Here is a 15553-nt window from a genome sequence, read left to right on the forward strand (position 1 = left end):
CGTGACGCGCCCGCCGCGGCCCCGCCCCGGCAGTGGCGGCGCAGCGCTGTCCGCTCCGGCCGCGGCTGCGGGCCCGCCCGGCGGCGCGGCGGCTGCATCCGCCAGCAGCGGCGGCCGGGGGAGGCGCGGCCCGGAGAGGCGCGGCCGGCGGGAGGCAGGTGAGGGGCGAGCCCCGGGGCCGCGCGGGGGCAGAGCCGCTCGCTGGGAGCGGGGCCGGCAGCGCGGCGCGGCTGGAGATCGGGCCGCCGCTGGGCCCGGGGCAGCCCCGCCGTGTCCCTGCGCCCGCCCCCGCGCCGCCCATCCCGGCGGCTCCGGTGCCGGCGGGAGGAGTGCGCGGGGCCGTGCGGAGGTGCTGGCGCCGTGCGCAGCGCCGCGGCGAAGGCGCACAGGGGCCGCGGGGCGTTTTCGGGCCGCGGGGTCGCACCGCCGCTCCCGGGAGCCGCTCCCGTCCTGTGCCCGCAGCACAGCGTCTGCTCGGTGCGGGGAGCGCGGGGGAGGGGGCGCCCGGGCCGGCAGCCATGTCTGCCGAGGGCCGCCCCCCGGCGAGCAGCCCCGGTGCCCCGGCAGGGCCGCTCCGGTCCCCGGGCGGGGGTGCCCCGGCCCCGCGGGGCTCTTAAGCGGATCGACCTTAATGCCCGCCTGGAACAGCAGCGGGCGCTCCCCGCACCTCGGGCTGTTCCCGGCTGTTATTGCCGCCTTGTCGAGTCTGTAAAGCGCTTGGAGATCCCGCGGATGTAAAGCGGGCTCGCGTGTCTCCGTGCGAGTGTCAGCTGTCAGGTGCGCTCGTGTGCACCGCAGGTGAAGCTGCTCCGGTCCTGTGGCGGTGAATTCACCGCGGGCACCCACACGAGATCCTGCCACCAGCACCCCCGAGACAGAGGCACGGCAGCTCTCTCCTGGGGACCTTCATTACTTTTATAATATGCAAGAAGTTGGCATATTTTTCTTGAATTCTGTAGCAATCAGTGTTACGCCACGCAGCTGAAAATTTTAATTAATGCATCATCTTAATTTAAATAGTTTTAATTCTATGAGAAATTACCTGGCTGACCTGAGGGATGAGGAGCATTAGCAGGTGTGGGTGTGATTTTTATTCCAGTCCCCTGAGAACACCAGGCAACTTGTGCTGAATGGCACATGAACTCCAAGCACTGAGCATCCTTCCGGCAACATTTGTCTTCCTCTTCCGCAGCACAACCAGCGCAAAGGGGCCTAAACGGAAGGCTTAAAAGTAGTTTTTAATCCCAAATGCATTTGGGATTTTTCCATGATTCTCCACTCAGTCTCAAAAGTTCAGGAGAAAGAATATGCAGAAACTCTCACTTATCTTGGCTGCCTTCAGTATTTAATACAGTTGCATCTGCCTGGGTTATCTTAATTCTGTCCTGTCTATATTTTTCCTAACTTCATGATCTTTGGAACTTTCACTGCCTTTTTCTGAGCTGTTCCAGGTACTTTCCTGCCTGCCTGCACTGTCGTTTGATGTACAGGCCTTCATTTATATATTTGCTCACCTTTAATGTACCCAAGCATCACCAGGTCTCTGCTGTCAAACCACACTCTATGTATACTTCAATATCACACCTATGTGTGTTAAATAATGACCAGGTCCCAAAGCGGTCACCAGAACGCTCTGGACAGAGGTTTCCTGGCAGCAGTAGGTGAATATGCCTGTGGATTAAAAGTAGGTGTGTGCTTGCAGAGAAGCTCCTTTTCGCTAGTGTTCCGTTGCACCTGTGCAGCTAAGCTGGCACACACCCCGGGGAGGCTGAGACGGAGGTGTCGTGAGGTACCGCGGTTTGTGGGCTGAGATGAGCGGAGCGTGGAGCAGCAGCAGCACTGCCAGCTCTTCACAGTGGAGCCTTCTGCTGCGAGCCGGTCCGGGCCACTTCACCTCAGATCAGCGTTGGCATCCGTCCTGCCGAAGCTGCCCTGTTCCTGCTGTCAGCCCTTGCAGGACGGACAACAGTGAGCTGGTGGAAAGGTCCTGCACATGGCTTTTCAGAGCCATCCGAGAGCTGTGGCTGCTGAGCTCTGACAGATCTGGCTGCCACCTTGGCACAGACGCTTTGAAAGATCATTCTTTGCCTGCTGATGGCTCAGAGCAGGGCTGATCTTCTGCCATTAATACCTCCTTTTTGCCTTTCAGACATGGCCATGCCCAGCTCCCTGTTGTGGGCCGTGGACATCTTTGGGCGCGCTTACACTCTGTCCACCGTTGGCCAGTACTGGGAGCTCTGTAAGGACACGCAGCTGGAGTTCAAACGGGTCTCTGCTGTCAGACAGTGCTGCTGGGGAATAGCCTGCGATCATCAAGTATACACCTACGTGTTCTCGGGTGACGTTCCCATCAGGTACCAGGAAGAAACGTACGAGAACCAGGTAAGGCGCCTGACAGTGCCTCCGTCACACCGCCACGCGTTCGTCGGAGACAGCGCTGGCGCATCACACACCAGCTGTCTCTGCGGGTTTTTATCACAGAAGACTGCTGGGTTTCCTTGTTTCCATTTTCGTGTGATGTTTCTGAAGAGCACACATGTGCCTAACAGCAGGTTATTCTTTTAATAGTTTAATTCGCAAAGGGAGGTTATGCTTCCCCGCTCTGGCCAAAAGCGACACCACTGCGTACTCAGCCTGTTCTGCGCAAGCCATTTCAGGCTGGAACATCCACCCTTTCCACCTGGTGTCTTCCTTTCCTTAGTGACAAATACACAATCCCCTTAAGAGAATGTCCAGTGTAACTTCGTGCAACAAAGATACTTCATCAGAAATATATTATTCTCACGAAAATGCCTTTTTTTTAGTGTTTCAAAGACTTGTCCACTAAAGGCATAACTCTCCGTTAAGGTACAGCGTTCCCAGCTGGTTTTTGCACGGAAGTGTTAAGTTGATCATTCCTACATGACGTACTTCAAAAAGAACTCCTTTAAAGTAGTATTTATACATTACTTAATATTGACACAACTTTCCAGCCACTAAAGAATGTTCCTTTTGTTATATAAACACGTTCTTTCAAAATGCAAAACTTTGTTTTCTTTGTTCTAGGCTACGAAAAAATGGAAAACAAAGTACTAGAAAGCACAAAAGGAAATATTCTGGAAGAGATAATGACAAAATCACACTCAGTTTGCAGATAATGTGCAAAGCAATTTAGCCAGATTCCTGGTAAAAGTAAATAAGACCTTGCATTAGAGTGACAGAAGGCTTGTGCACCACTCATTTAGGCAGCGTTTTGGTAGTAGGTAAGAGCGTGGGCAAAAAAAGACAAAGCGCAGCTGCACTGGCATGAACCCCAGCAAGTTACTGTTCTGTAACTGACTGAAGCCAAATCTGCAAAAACCCCTCCTGGTATGATATAAGATTGAGGGAAGATTTACTGATGCAGTTGCCTGGACAGCTTTGGCACAGAAGCTGTGTTATTTTTCTGGGGCAGGCAGGACACTCATAACCTTCCTTGTGGAGCAGATTTGAGATGCCGAGTCTGTGTGTACAGCTGTATCCCAGTGCTGCAGGGTGGCGGTGCCACACGTCACCACAGGAAACACACATCAGCGCATGTTCCTGTTCATGTAGCTGAAGATGCCATGGTTGGGCCCAGCTCTGCAGTCAGCCCTTCTCTAGTACTCAAAAAAGCTCCCTCCAAAGACTACGTTAGGTGGGGCTTACAGTGTGAACACTTTCTCATTCGCCCCAGGAATTCATTCCTCTTCCACTGCAGAAAATAGGAAGAGTGTCACTTACGGCTCCCTGTGGATGTCCAGTGAGGTGGTGTGATCTCAGATAAAACGTTTTGTTATTTTGGCAGCGCTGGAATCCGGTTGGCGGCTTTTGTGAGCAATTGCTGCCCAGTGACCGCTGGCAGTGGAGCGATGTGAGCGGGCTCCGGCACCAGCAGCTCGATAGCTTCACACTGCCCTCCGCACACTGGGAGTGGGAGTCTGACTGGTACGTGGATGAAAATATTGGAGGGGAACCAACAGAGAAAGGGGTAGGTGAACAACACCAAAAGAGCTCTGTTCTGTGAAAATAAAAGGCGCTTCACTTCCCATAGCTACGTGTTTCTGGGAGATGGCTCAACTCTAATGCAACACAAGGAAGGATCTTGTTTGAAGGCTTATTTCTTTTGATTGGGCCACGAAACACTGGCAACTGGATGCCATTGTTATTTAAGATCTTTACTATGAAGAAAGTAAAATGCTTTACTGTGTCTTGTTTGTTCTGTGTCTATCCTGCTAAGGAATTTAGACGCGATTCATATGTCGTTCATGGAGTTAGCTGATCCGTTGAGACACGCACAGTAACTTGTACTGTATTGTAATGACTTGTGCAGAATTGCTCTAAGTTATGATTTCAAGCTTTCCCTTGGTCCTGATTTTCACACAAGAAAACCTCTGTTTGCAGGGCTGGACCTACGCCATAGACTTCCCCAGCACCTACACAAAGGAGAAGAGATGGAATTCTTGTGTCAGACGCAGGAGGTGGATCAGATACAGGAGATACAAATCACGGGATGTCTGGGCAAAGGTTCTGGATGTCTTTTACATATGAAATAAACTGATTTTCTGAATTAATAAATTATCAGTGCAGGGAAATACATTCTGTATCACTACTCTGTAGCCTCAACCTGGATTCCTTGACTTCCAACTTGTAATTCTTGCAATGGAAGGCTGGTAATTTTCATAGAAACCTGCCATAACAAGGTGCCCAATCTATGGTAATGCAGTTGGAGATAGATGCTTAGCTCCTCTGCAAATTTCAAACCAACCTTTTACCTTCCTCTGGTTGTCTGGTAAAGCACTCTCGAGGTGGCACCTGTCTGGCATCATTCACCAGCTCAGTCCTTTAGCTCTATGAATAACTGATGTTGAATAACTGTTGTTCCACTCTGAGAATGTACAAGAATTGTACTTTGTGATGTTCCAGCTTTCCAGTTCAAATAATGTCTCTATGCACTGTTCTGTGAGTAAAAACTTCCTTTAGTTAGGGGATGAAACCCAGACTCGTTCATGCTTCTTCAGCAGCGTTTCTCCTCTCTGCACGTCGCGGCCTTCAGCGGGAGGAGGAACCTGCAGGCTCAGCCACCTTAGTGAGCGAAACCTGAGCCGATCTGCAGGAGCCGAGTTAGGCCACCAGCCCAGTCACCGCCTTGTCTCCTCAACCCTCCTCCTCTTCGCTTCAGATCGTGTCCCACGATGATCCGGATCAGCTGCCAGACCCTTTCAATGACATCTCCATCGGAGGATGGGAGGTCACCGATGAGCCTCCGGGCCGTTTATCAGTCTGGGCGGTTTCGTTACAAGGAAGGGTACGTGCATGTTCCCTATGTTTTCTAACGTGAAGTACTACTGAAAAGTGTTCAATGCTGTTAAAGCAAGGCAGGTTTGTTGTTGTCTTATGCTGATAAAAAGGCTGTTTGCGCATGTGGCAGAGGATGCAAAAGCTGCTTTGTTGTGTTGTAAATGCAAAGGCTTGGTATCTCATAGGGTTGCTGTTTTATGGAAGCCTTAAACCTCTGTAAACAGGTGAACCTTAAAAACTTGGGCTGCGTGGTGTCTTACAACCTGAAAAATGCCCAGAATGCAGACTGTGGCACTGGTAACAAAGAGAAGGATCCTTAAAGCCTGACAAAGATTATGGCAAAGTGTTGTGCCTGTGGTGGAGAGTCAGGTATGATTCAAGAGAGTCTGCAAATGGTCTAAGACTTATTGATTGGAAAGTGGTAACTTCCTGACTTGGCCATGTAGAATCCAGCTCTGGAATGCTTTAAATGTATTTTCTATTGAAACTATACGTCCGTCTTCTTGTTGTTGTTTTTAGGCAATAAGGTCTCTCCTCTTGTGGTCAGTGCTGTAAAGACTTGATTCTTGCTTTCCACCCTTCATCCTCACACCACGTATCTGATGTTCCTTTGTCTACAGACACTTTCTGACTCGTGGTCTCACAATGTACGACTTTGAACAGATAGCCCGAGATTTCAGTCACACTTGGCACCGCCTGCAGAGGCAAGCAGTGTTGCTTAAATTGTTTAAAATAAAATTCCCTGTGCTTCGTGCTTGCCAGTAATAAGTGACAAGCATCCACATTCTACAGGCTTACTTGACTGACACTGTAAAACGCTCTTGTTCCCCTAGTAAAAGTCCCCAGAGAAATACAGTAAATAAAGAAGTGAAGAGGGTTTAGCAGCCGTGTTTTGGAGCACTGACCAGCTGCCGCGGGATGCTGTTTGCCGCCCGCGCTGCCCGGCTGCGTTCCCAGCCAGCGCCCGGCCCTGCAGGCTGCATCACGGCAAGCCTCGTTCACCGAAAGCGAGGTGGGGCTGCCATCTAACACTAACGTTTTTGTGTTCTGTATTTGTTCATTCTTGGTTTATATAACATGCCCTGAAATAGACTGGAGTGGTTTTAAGGGTTGAAATACACACGGCACTGGCAGCAGCAGGCTACTGTGCCCAGTCTGGATTTGCCTCTCTGATGAAAGCTCGTCTGTAGAAAAGCCGCCTCCCTTGGTACATAAGGAAAAAGTCTTCAACTGCATAATCAACACTAAAAAAACACCTTTAAAGGTCGGAGCGCATACACTGCATAAAAAAGCCCCGTTGTTAAAGGAGGACCGTTCTTTCCAGATTGTCTCTATGCTTTTCTCAATGGTTTCATTGTTGCACTGATATTTTTCTAAGTTTCACGTGTTTGGGGTTTTCGTAACTTGTCTAGGTATGGTACAGAGAAAACGTCTGCCATGACAATCCAGAAGGTTCCATGTGGTCGTTAATCACCACCCCTGGTGAAGTTGTACAGATCAGCTGTGGACCATATGACCTCCTTTGGGCAACTCTTTGGGAAGGGCAAGCTATTGTGAGAGAAGGAATTGATAGGAACAACCCTCAAGGTAAAGTCTGTTGAATTTAGCTGGCAACCCTTTCGATTGGTGTGGTGTTGAATAAGAAGCTCACCTACAGCCTGCTGGCTTTTGTCTCTTGCAGGAGTTTCCTGGAGTACCGTGGAGTCTCCAAGCTCAGAAAACGGGATTATGCACGTCTCCGTGGGTGTCGATGTGGTGTGGTGTGTTACCAAGGACAGGAAGGTCAGAGGAGTCACGCTCTGGTTCTGCTCTTTTCTTCCCTTTTCTGTCTGCTTTTCCCAAACAGGCGTGTAACTTCCATAGGAAATACCGGTGATTTGGAGTCCCTGTCCTCAAGGTGTGGGGAGCTGTAGTTCCCCTTGCTGTCACAGGAATACTTTGTGGTTTGTGATACACGTAGTGGCATTTAATTAAGGAGGACTTTCTGCTCTTCTCTTGGAATGCATTTTCCAAACCCGACTCAGACGGATGTGGTAGGTGGGTGAGGATGTAATAAGAACCTGCCTCCAAGGGGTAGTAAGTATTGACATTGCAGGGACTCCTACCTGCCCTGCTTCTCGGGTTTGAACACGGGAACACTATTCAGAAGTCCATTCAGAGTGGCCAAAAGTAGCCTACAGTTGACATGTAACAGAACGTATTTTTTCCAATGGCAGACAAATTAACTGTGTCACAAAACGTCATAACAAAAAGTCTCGCCCTCGGCTGTTCCAGCTGTAGTTGGTCACAAGGACACACAGTCTGGGTACTATTAAGATAATTGTTGTATATTCACCTGATAGAGAACTAAGGAGGTAAGAGACTTAGCTCAATGCAGCCAGTCAGTATGAGAGATTAAGAGTGATCTCCTAAGGATAGCAAATTCCAGCTGTCTGCTTGCTAATGCAGAAGGAGCAAAATGTAGAGTGTTTGCTCTTGCTGTTGTAGGTGTGGTTTAGAAGAGGAGTGAACTCACATAATCCTTGTGGAACAAGCTGGATTGAAATGGTTGGAGAAATGATGATGGTAACTGTAGGCTTAAATAACCAGGTAAGACAGCTGGGCTCCAGTTGTGCGGGTGTTCACGGTCCCCGCGTGCAGGCCCTGTTCGCGTGGCCAGGGCTGAGCAGTGCCGCTGCGCGCCTGGACGAGAGGCCCGTGTGCTTCAGCTGCTGGGAGGGAACGTGGGGCTGAGTCCTTCCCCAGCACGTGGACAGTCACATATGTGCCGAGTGGCACATTCGGGTGCAAACACCTTCTCCTGCTGGTACAGAATTTCATACTGCATCTATACTATCAGCATTAGGGAAGAACACAGAAGGAAAACGCTGTGTCCAGCAGATTTTGCTGCTGTATTTTCCACGGCTCCACCTTCTTTTGTAGCTGGTATCTACCTGCATTTCATGCCATTTCCTTCACCAAGCTCTTTCCTTCCCTAGGTCTGGGGAATTGGCTGCGATGACAGAGCAATTTATTTTCGCCAAGGCGTCACACCAAGCGAGCTCAGTGGGAAGACATGGAAGGCAATTGTATGTGGCCGAGAGAACGACAGATCTCAGACCGGGAGCTCGACAAGCCTGCTCAGGTACTCGGGAATACCTGCTCAAGAGTTCCAGTGCTAGGACATACTCCTTTACATTGAAATGGTACAGTCAGGGAGGAAAAGCGTCTCTAATCATTCTGGATGCCAAAAAGCATTTGCATTTTTTTTGCCATTAAAATCAACAATAAGCAGCAGTTGTGGCACTTGGAGCAGAAACTGAAGCCACTTTGGAATGCACTGCATGCTTGCAGTAAAGTGTGTTCCGTGGGCTTTACTAGCACTACCTGGAACTAGTCTCTAGTAAGAGAAGCTATTACATGGGAAATAGCACGAAGGAGTGTCAGCTCTCCTCAGGAATGGCCCTTCTGCTGGTGCCAGCGCAGGTTTCCTGTCGCAGAGGCTCCGCCAGGCTGTGCTGGCGGCTGGCTGGGCTGGGCGGGAGCGGCGGGCGCCGCTCCTTGAGTCCGAGCGCTCTGCGCGGACGCCCTCTCCAGCCAGGGCAGGAATCGTGAAGTTAATAACGGGCTTTTAAAAATCCTAGTCATTATTTCATATCCAGAAAATGTGATGTGGCTTCAGTGTTTTCCTAAGAGTTGTAGGCAGCCAGCACCACTGATTGTGTGAAAAGATCAATGAAATATCGTCCTGTGTTCAGATTTAGTAGACTGGTCTGCCAGATTTGCATTAGACTCTTTGCTCTGGATGATACGGAGTTTGACCTTCAGAAAAGAAGTCTGCTGTTTCTCTTCTAAAACTGAAACTCTCAGTTGATTTCCGTATGTCTGCGGTCTCAGGCCTGTACTAATTTATGATGCTTTGAATGATAATGATCTCTTTGTCCTTCAGTGCTGGCTGTTTCTTTACTGATGATATTCAGAACCAAACAAACACAGTGGTTCACGGCGATGCAGACGCGTCGTCTGACACGGAGCTGCCCGGCGCACCCGCGCGCCTCGCCAGCGCTGCCCCGGCGGGAGCTGCCGCCAGCAGCGACCGGGCAGCAGAACCACGCGCGGATGTGCCTGCGCATCCTCTGGGCTCTGACCAAGGAGAAGCCGCCGTTGCTTTGACTAATGAGAAAGCCGATCTTGAAATGCATAAAACCTCTACAAACCCAGATCCTTCTGCAGAACTGCAGTGGACAAACATTGACCTGAAGGAGGCCCAGAAGCACCCGGTGCTCTCCGTCAGCAGCTTTGCAGACACTTCCAGCCTGTGTTCCCTCGGCATGTTCTCGGCGGGAGCTGAGGAGCAGTACGGAGCCGACGAGCACCCGCTGTGGGCCTGGGTGTCCGGGGGAGGCTGCCTGGTGGATCTGCACAGCCCGCTGAAGTGGTTCACCGTCCCGTCAGGTACTGTCCAGTGCACAGACCCTCCTTCCCAGTGCCATTTAAGAAAAACGTTGATTCGTTTTTTCCTTTCACAAAACAATGGCATAAAACTTCTGATAACCCATTTACTGTTATTGCAGCTTGTTAATGCGCTCCATGTCGAGGACAGTGTTGGATGTATTTAACTGTACAGCACTTTGGGATTCAGATCCATAAATGTAAAGGTGATTTTTTCTCCGAGTTTCTGTAAGAATTTGTAAAATCACCTGTTGGTTCTGCATCTCATTTTTAATTGGACTGAAGCTGCAACTTCAGGCGAAGCCCATAATATCAGCGCGCAGTAACTGCGCAGGGAGAAGGGCTCTCTTGGGGGATGCAGGTGCCACAAGAGCTGCCTCGCGCCTGCCGTGCTCACTGGGACAACGGGCAGATACAGAAACTGCCCAGAGCCATTGTGAACGCGAGCCCAGCTCACAGCTGGGTGGCGTTAGAATTTAGATTATTGAAAGACAGTGGAATAGAACCGTATTTTCAGAATAAACCTAAACCATGAACTGTGACATCCCAGTATTTAACAGCAGGGTAACTCTTAATACCTTGTATTACCTAATTATTTTGCAGTTCAGTGACAAATCTCCCAATTTTACAAGGTACTGACCTTGAAAGATTCTATATAAACATCTAGTGATCCCGTTTCTGTGCACCATTTGCAAAGTTTGGCTGTAATACATTGACTCCAAAGTAAAATAATGAGCAAAAATGTCTTAGACTGGGTTGATTCAGTCGCGTGCTCAGGGCAGCGTGGTGTTTTACCCTTCACAGAAGTGTACTGGAAGCTCACTGGAGTCGGTGCTTCTGGCTGTGTTCCAGGTTTGTCGTCCTCGGTGCAGTCGCTGTCCCTGTCCATCTCTCCGGCGCAGACGGCGGCGTGGCGAAAGCAGATCTTCCAGCAGCTCAGTGACAGGACAAAGCGCGAGCTGGAGAATTTCAGGCACTACGAACAGGCTATTGAGCAGGTAGGCAGTGAGGACACTTACCTCTTGTCTGCTAAACACATCTATTGATACTGGGCATCAGTAGTACCTTTATATTCTTGTCCCTATGTCTGTCTGTGACAACTTCCCTGGATTATCACTGTCTGAGATCCCTGTGGGAAACCAGGATCTTATCAGACGGGGAGCAGCAGTCTTTATCTACAAGCAGTCACTGATAGTTCTGTATAGGAGCAAACGAAGCGTTGGTCAGCATTATCTGAGACACTGAAACCTCAATTCCACAGAGAAATGTTTGTAACAGTGGAATATTGTATGAACTATTCCACCGCAAGATGAGACTTCTTAATTGAAACAGTGACTCAAGTAGATGAACTTTCCCTTTCTGTGACCATTAAGGGATTAATGTAACTTAGATAAATAAAACAATGACGGGAATGTCCATAGCAGCACTTAAATAGCAGCACTTTTGTTTGATGTTCCCTTTATTGTGACTCCTTGGCTCTTTTCAGATTCCTTCACTTTTTTGGTCCGTTCATTACTAATTGCCAAATGAGATCTGGAATTCATTTGATTAAAAACACTTGGAGTCCAGGGGCTTAATCAAGTGTAAAAAGATTATGTTAAAAGCCTTTAAAGTCCAAACAGAAGTTGTGTTGTAACAGGAGCACACTAGAGTCGATTACTATCTGTGTGCTGCGTTCTTGCAGAGGTAAAACATGAACACTTGTACACATGGTATTTCAGCGCCTTCCCATCCAGTTTTGTCGGTTTTCATTTTGTCTTCATCTTCCTGAACACTCTGGTATGCTTCGTGTCAGCATTAACTGATACGATACAGACTAACCTGCAGCAGAGATTTCTTGTGGTCACATAAAATACTGTTTGGGAGAAACAGCGTGAGCCACGCAGCGTCCTTCCTCCTGTAAACACGTGTTTGCATTGCAGTCGGTTTGGGTTAAAACTGGAACCTTGCAATGGTGGAGGAACTGGAAGCCTCACAAGTGGACGGATGTTCGAGTTGCACTCGAGCAGTTCACCGGGAGCGATGGAATGCGTGACAGCATCCTGTTCATCTACTACATGTATCACGAGGAGAAAAAGGTGTGTTCTGCTTGAGACCCTTGAGAGAGTTGCCTTTGGTAAAGGAAAGCCTTTGAAGGGAAAGACGCAAACCATAGTATGCTATTCTAAGTTTTAGGAACCAATTCAAATGTAGCCCAGGGTACTAGCAAACTGCAGCCTTTTCTAAGCTGCAGCTGTGTTAACGCTATGTCAGAAATACCCAGTCAGCAACCAGCCACATTGCTTAAACCGCCAGCTTCGCACTGATAGCAGTTCTTTTGGATGTGCCGTGTTCTTGATTACGAAGGGAGAGCCAAGCGTGGCTGGGCAGGGTCTTCATAAACAGGGTTAATGCATATGGGCAGGGGGAGTCAGAGGCAGTGCAGGACTGGAAGCTGAGCCTCATTCCTTCTGCACCAAGAACCGATCCTTTGCTGTGCTTGGCAAGAATGCCTCATTCAGAGTCCTGAGGGGCAGAACTGCTGCCTCTGAGGAGGGTATATCTGAGTTTGGCTTAGTCACCTTTTTTTTCTTGTCTTAGTATATCCATGTGTTCCTGAATGAAGTCACTATTATAGTTGAAGTTCTGAGCGAAGCCAAACACTCCTTTGCACTGTATACACCTGAGAGGACGAAGCAGCGATGGCCAATCCGCCTGGCAGCCGCAACAGAGCAGGAAATGCATGACTGGGTAATTCTGTGAACTTTTCATTTCCAGCTGGCAATATCTGAAATGAAACATAAAAGCTAGTCTCTGAAATCGCGGCATTGTATTTAGAGTATATAAGCTACTTATCTGTTCACAGTTCAGTGATTTGAAGTCTGCCTCTCTAGGGGCACCCGAGGCTTCCTGTCTCCCCTGGAGCCGCACGCTTTCTGATGCTGCAGTTGGCCGCAGGAAAACCAATATTGTTTTTCCTTTCTTTCCTATCTCTGGATTTAGATTAGGCTACAAATGAGTTAAGAGTTTAATTCAGTTAGTCTGTTTGTCTGCATTGGTGGAAGAACTGTCACCTGCTGTCACTGTTGTAGAGCCTTGTGTGTAGGCAGGCAGGCACAGACACACTGAAGCAATGGAAAACCTGAAAGATCACAGTGATCAGGTACTGCAAACCACACTGGTATCATTTCTAAAACCCTGAATTCCAGTGCCTTTTGAGAAAAAGCTGAAATTCACTTTGCTGATTTGCAAGAACATGCAAAGGTAGAATTTCTTTCTGTAATACTGAAGCATCTATATGGAGATTTTTGTTCTCACTGTAAATGGAAGCTTTTAGTTCTCTGCTTCTCGTTTTGTAGCTGTCCCTGCTGACCATGTCGTGTTGTGAAAGCAGACGGATTCAAGGCCCTCCTTCTCAGCACGCCATTTGGTCGGTTACCTGTAAAGGAGACGTGTTTGTCAGCGAGCCGAGCCCCGAGCTGGAGGCGGAAACGTCCCCGCTGCCCTGTGACCAGATGTAAGGATCCAGCAGCTGCCCTGTGAGCAGATGTGGGGCTCAGCAGCTGGAGGCGGGAGCGTCCCCGCTGCCCTGTGAGCAGATGTGGGGCTCAGCAGCTGCCCTGTGAGCAGATGTGGGGCTCGAGGCTCAGCAGCTGGAGATGGCCTAAACTAAAAGTAAATCTCATCACTGTGGTTATTATTTGTATACATATTAAACAAGCCATTAAATAAAAGGAAAGTAAAATACTTCAAAGCCTGAAAACTCCACGTAGAGGCAGACGGGTTCCTTCCATCTACTTTTCAGTAGTTGTTCAGAGGGAAATTATTTCAACTGGCAACCGCCTTCACTTCCAGATTGGACAGAGGTTGAACAAGCGTGTTAAACCACCTGTCCTTACGACTGCTGAGCTGCAGGAGGGGAAGCACACGTTCCTCATGGTTTTGGTGTAGACTGAATGTAAAATGTCCTTTTTCTGGCAGGTTTTGGCGTCAAGTTGGAGGCCATCTTCGACTGATAGAGTGCAATAACCGAGGCATAGTGTGGGGCATAGGATATGATCACACAGCTTGGGTTTATACTGGTGGATACGGAGGTGGCTTCATTCCAGGTACGGATGACTGCAGCGTGCGCATCTCTTCCTGACAGGGTCGGTATTCCAGCTGTTCCAGCTGTCCTTCCTATGCCTGAGTGACATGTAGGGTTATACAGTGGACAGGCCACACATCAGGAAGGAACTGGTATTGCAGTTTTATATATACATTTTAAGCTTCAGAGTGAGAAATAGAATAGTTAACAATATTACTGTGGATATTGGAACTTAAAACGTAATGTCTTCAAGGGTTAGCTTTACTGTAATCCAAATGAATTCTTTCTCACAGGACTGGCCAGCAGTGCTGATAACATTTACACGCAGTCAGATGTGAAATGTGTTTACATCTATGAGAACCAGCGGTGGAACCCGGTCACCGGCTACAGCAGCAGGTTATTCACTCCGTTTACTGTGAAATGAAACAGGGGGTTGTTCTAGCTTTTCCGAATAATCATTACAGTATCTTAGGTCTCCTCCAACATTTACTGTGAACCTGAGGTGGAAGAAGCAGTGTTTCTCCATTGTTTGGGTTTGTAATTATCCTTTCAAAATGCATTTGTAGCAAACCATTACAGATGTGTGCTTTATGAGTGCAGGAAGCGTGCCCACTTGCAATACCTTTCATTATTAAGGCCATATAGTAAAATTCTTAGTAGGATCTATCTATTCATACACATTATGTATGCTAAATACATTGGGTCCTTGAATAGTATATTTGAAAATATGGAAAAAGCTTTCGCATATGTGGGTGTCTATGCCCAAGAGACTCAGGATTCACCTTCCAATTTTAAATATTGGTGAGAAGTATAATTCCACAGAGAAGAGTTTACATGGCCCTCAAGTTTGGTGTAATTGGAAGCAATTGTACAGATTCTTTCCCACTGTCCTCATCACTCACATGGTATTTCTAAATACAGAGATTAATGACAGCAGCCTGTTTCGCATATGGAAGGTGCTACAAATAGGCTTTTCTTCCCTTGCCTTTTAAATTCTCTGCTGTGAGTGACCGTGCGCTCTTGTTGCACCCCAGAGGTCTGCCCACCGACAGATACATGTGGAGCGACGCGTCTGGCCTGCAGGAGTGCACAAAGCTCAACACCAAGCCTCCCTCTCCACAATGGTCTTGGGTACGTTTTGTCTTTAAAGTATTTGTACTGAGAAGGCGAGGCTTAGCAAGTAGGATACAAGACTTGGGCTATAGTGACCCAGATTTCCTTATTTTGTGCATTGTAATATTTAACCTTTGTTTCCCCATCTATGCAATAGCAATAACTCTCCATAGCCAAAAGAATGTTGAGCACGGGGTGGGATTTTTTGTTTAGTGGGACTTAGACTGCTGCTCTGATCCCTTTCAACTGAATTAAAAAGACGCGGGAACCACTGTAGGAAGCATGCAAGTATTAGAAGGTTTCTAGCAAGTCACTGCTCTCAAAAAGGTGGAGGGAAATAGTGGAAGAGGTTATTTTTATCCATTAGGTGTTGATTGTGCTTGTTATTGTCTCCTTTTGACCACAGGTTTCCGACTGGTATATTGATTTCAATGCTTCAGGCGGAACTGATCGGGAAGGCTGGCAGTACGCAGCAGACTTCCCAGCGTAAGGAGATCCCTTCTTCTACCTAAAATACTAGCAGGCAAATGCCATACTTAAGAAGAAATGAGGACTTGTTTGCTGTTTTGCACAGTAACTGTGCTTAACGGGGACAAGTGTGCCTTGACTTCTGCCTTGTTACGGGGGCACTAAGCCAGCTTTGCC

General features: G+C 48.4%; 1 protein-coding gene across 5 annotated transcripts in view; it reads left to right on the forward strand.

Annotated features, from left to right (window-relative positions):
* Positions 1-15553, forward strand: part of TECPR1 (tectonin beta-propeller repeat containing 1) — a 23311-nt gene continuing 7758 nt past the window's right edge. For all 5 annotated transcript variants that reach the window (XR_010466469.1, XR_010466470.1, XR_010466471.1 and 2 more), the window contains exons 1-18: positions 1-158; positions 2150-2382; positions 3806-3988; positions 4402-4524; positions 5180-5305; positions 6711-6885; positions 6980-7080; positions 7786-7887; positions 8277-8422; positions 9227-9732; positions 10582-10727; positions 11652-11807; positions 12310-12459; positions 13068-13225; positions 13690-13817; positions 14089-14191; positions 14830-14926; positions 15315-15394. Coding sequence is in view for 2 of the 5 variants with exons in the window: in XM_065031603.1 (XP_064887675.1) it covers positions 2152-2382; positions 3806-3988; positions 4402-4524; positions 5180-5305; positions 6711-6885; positions 6980-7080; positions 7786-7887; positions 8277-8422; positions 9227-9732; positions 10582-10727; positions 11652-11807; positions 12310-12459; positions 13068-13225; positions 13690-13817; positions 14089-14191; positions 14830-14926; positions 15315-15394 (2711 nt within the window). In the remaining 3 variants the exon portion in view is untranslated. The remainder of the gene's footprint in view (positions 159-2149; positions 2383-3805; positions 3989-4401; positions 4525-5179; positions 5306-6710; positions 6886-6979; positions 7081-7785; positions 7888-8276; positions 8423-9226; positions 9733-10581; positions 10728-11651; positions 11808-12309; positions 12460-13067; positions 13226-13689; positions 13818-14088; positions 14192-14829; positions 14927-15314; positions 15395-15553) is intronic.

This window comes from Columba livia, chromosome 15 (assembly GCF_036013475.1).
Source record: "Columba livia isolate bColLiv1 breed racing homer chromosome 15, bColLiv1.pat.W.v2, whole genome shotgun sequence".
In the NCBI taxonomy this organism is placed as follows: domain Eukaryota; kingdom Metazoa; phylum Chordata; class Aves; order Columbiformes; family Columbidae; genus Columba; species Columba livia.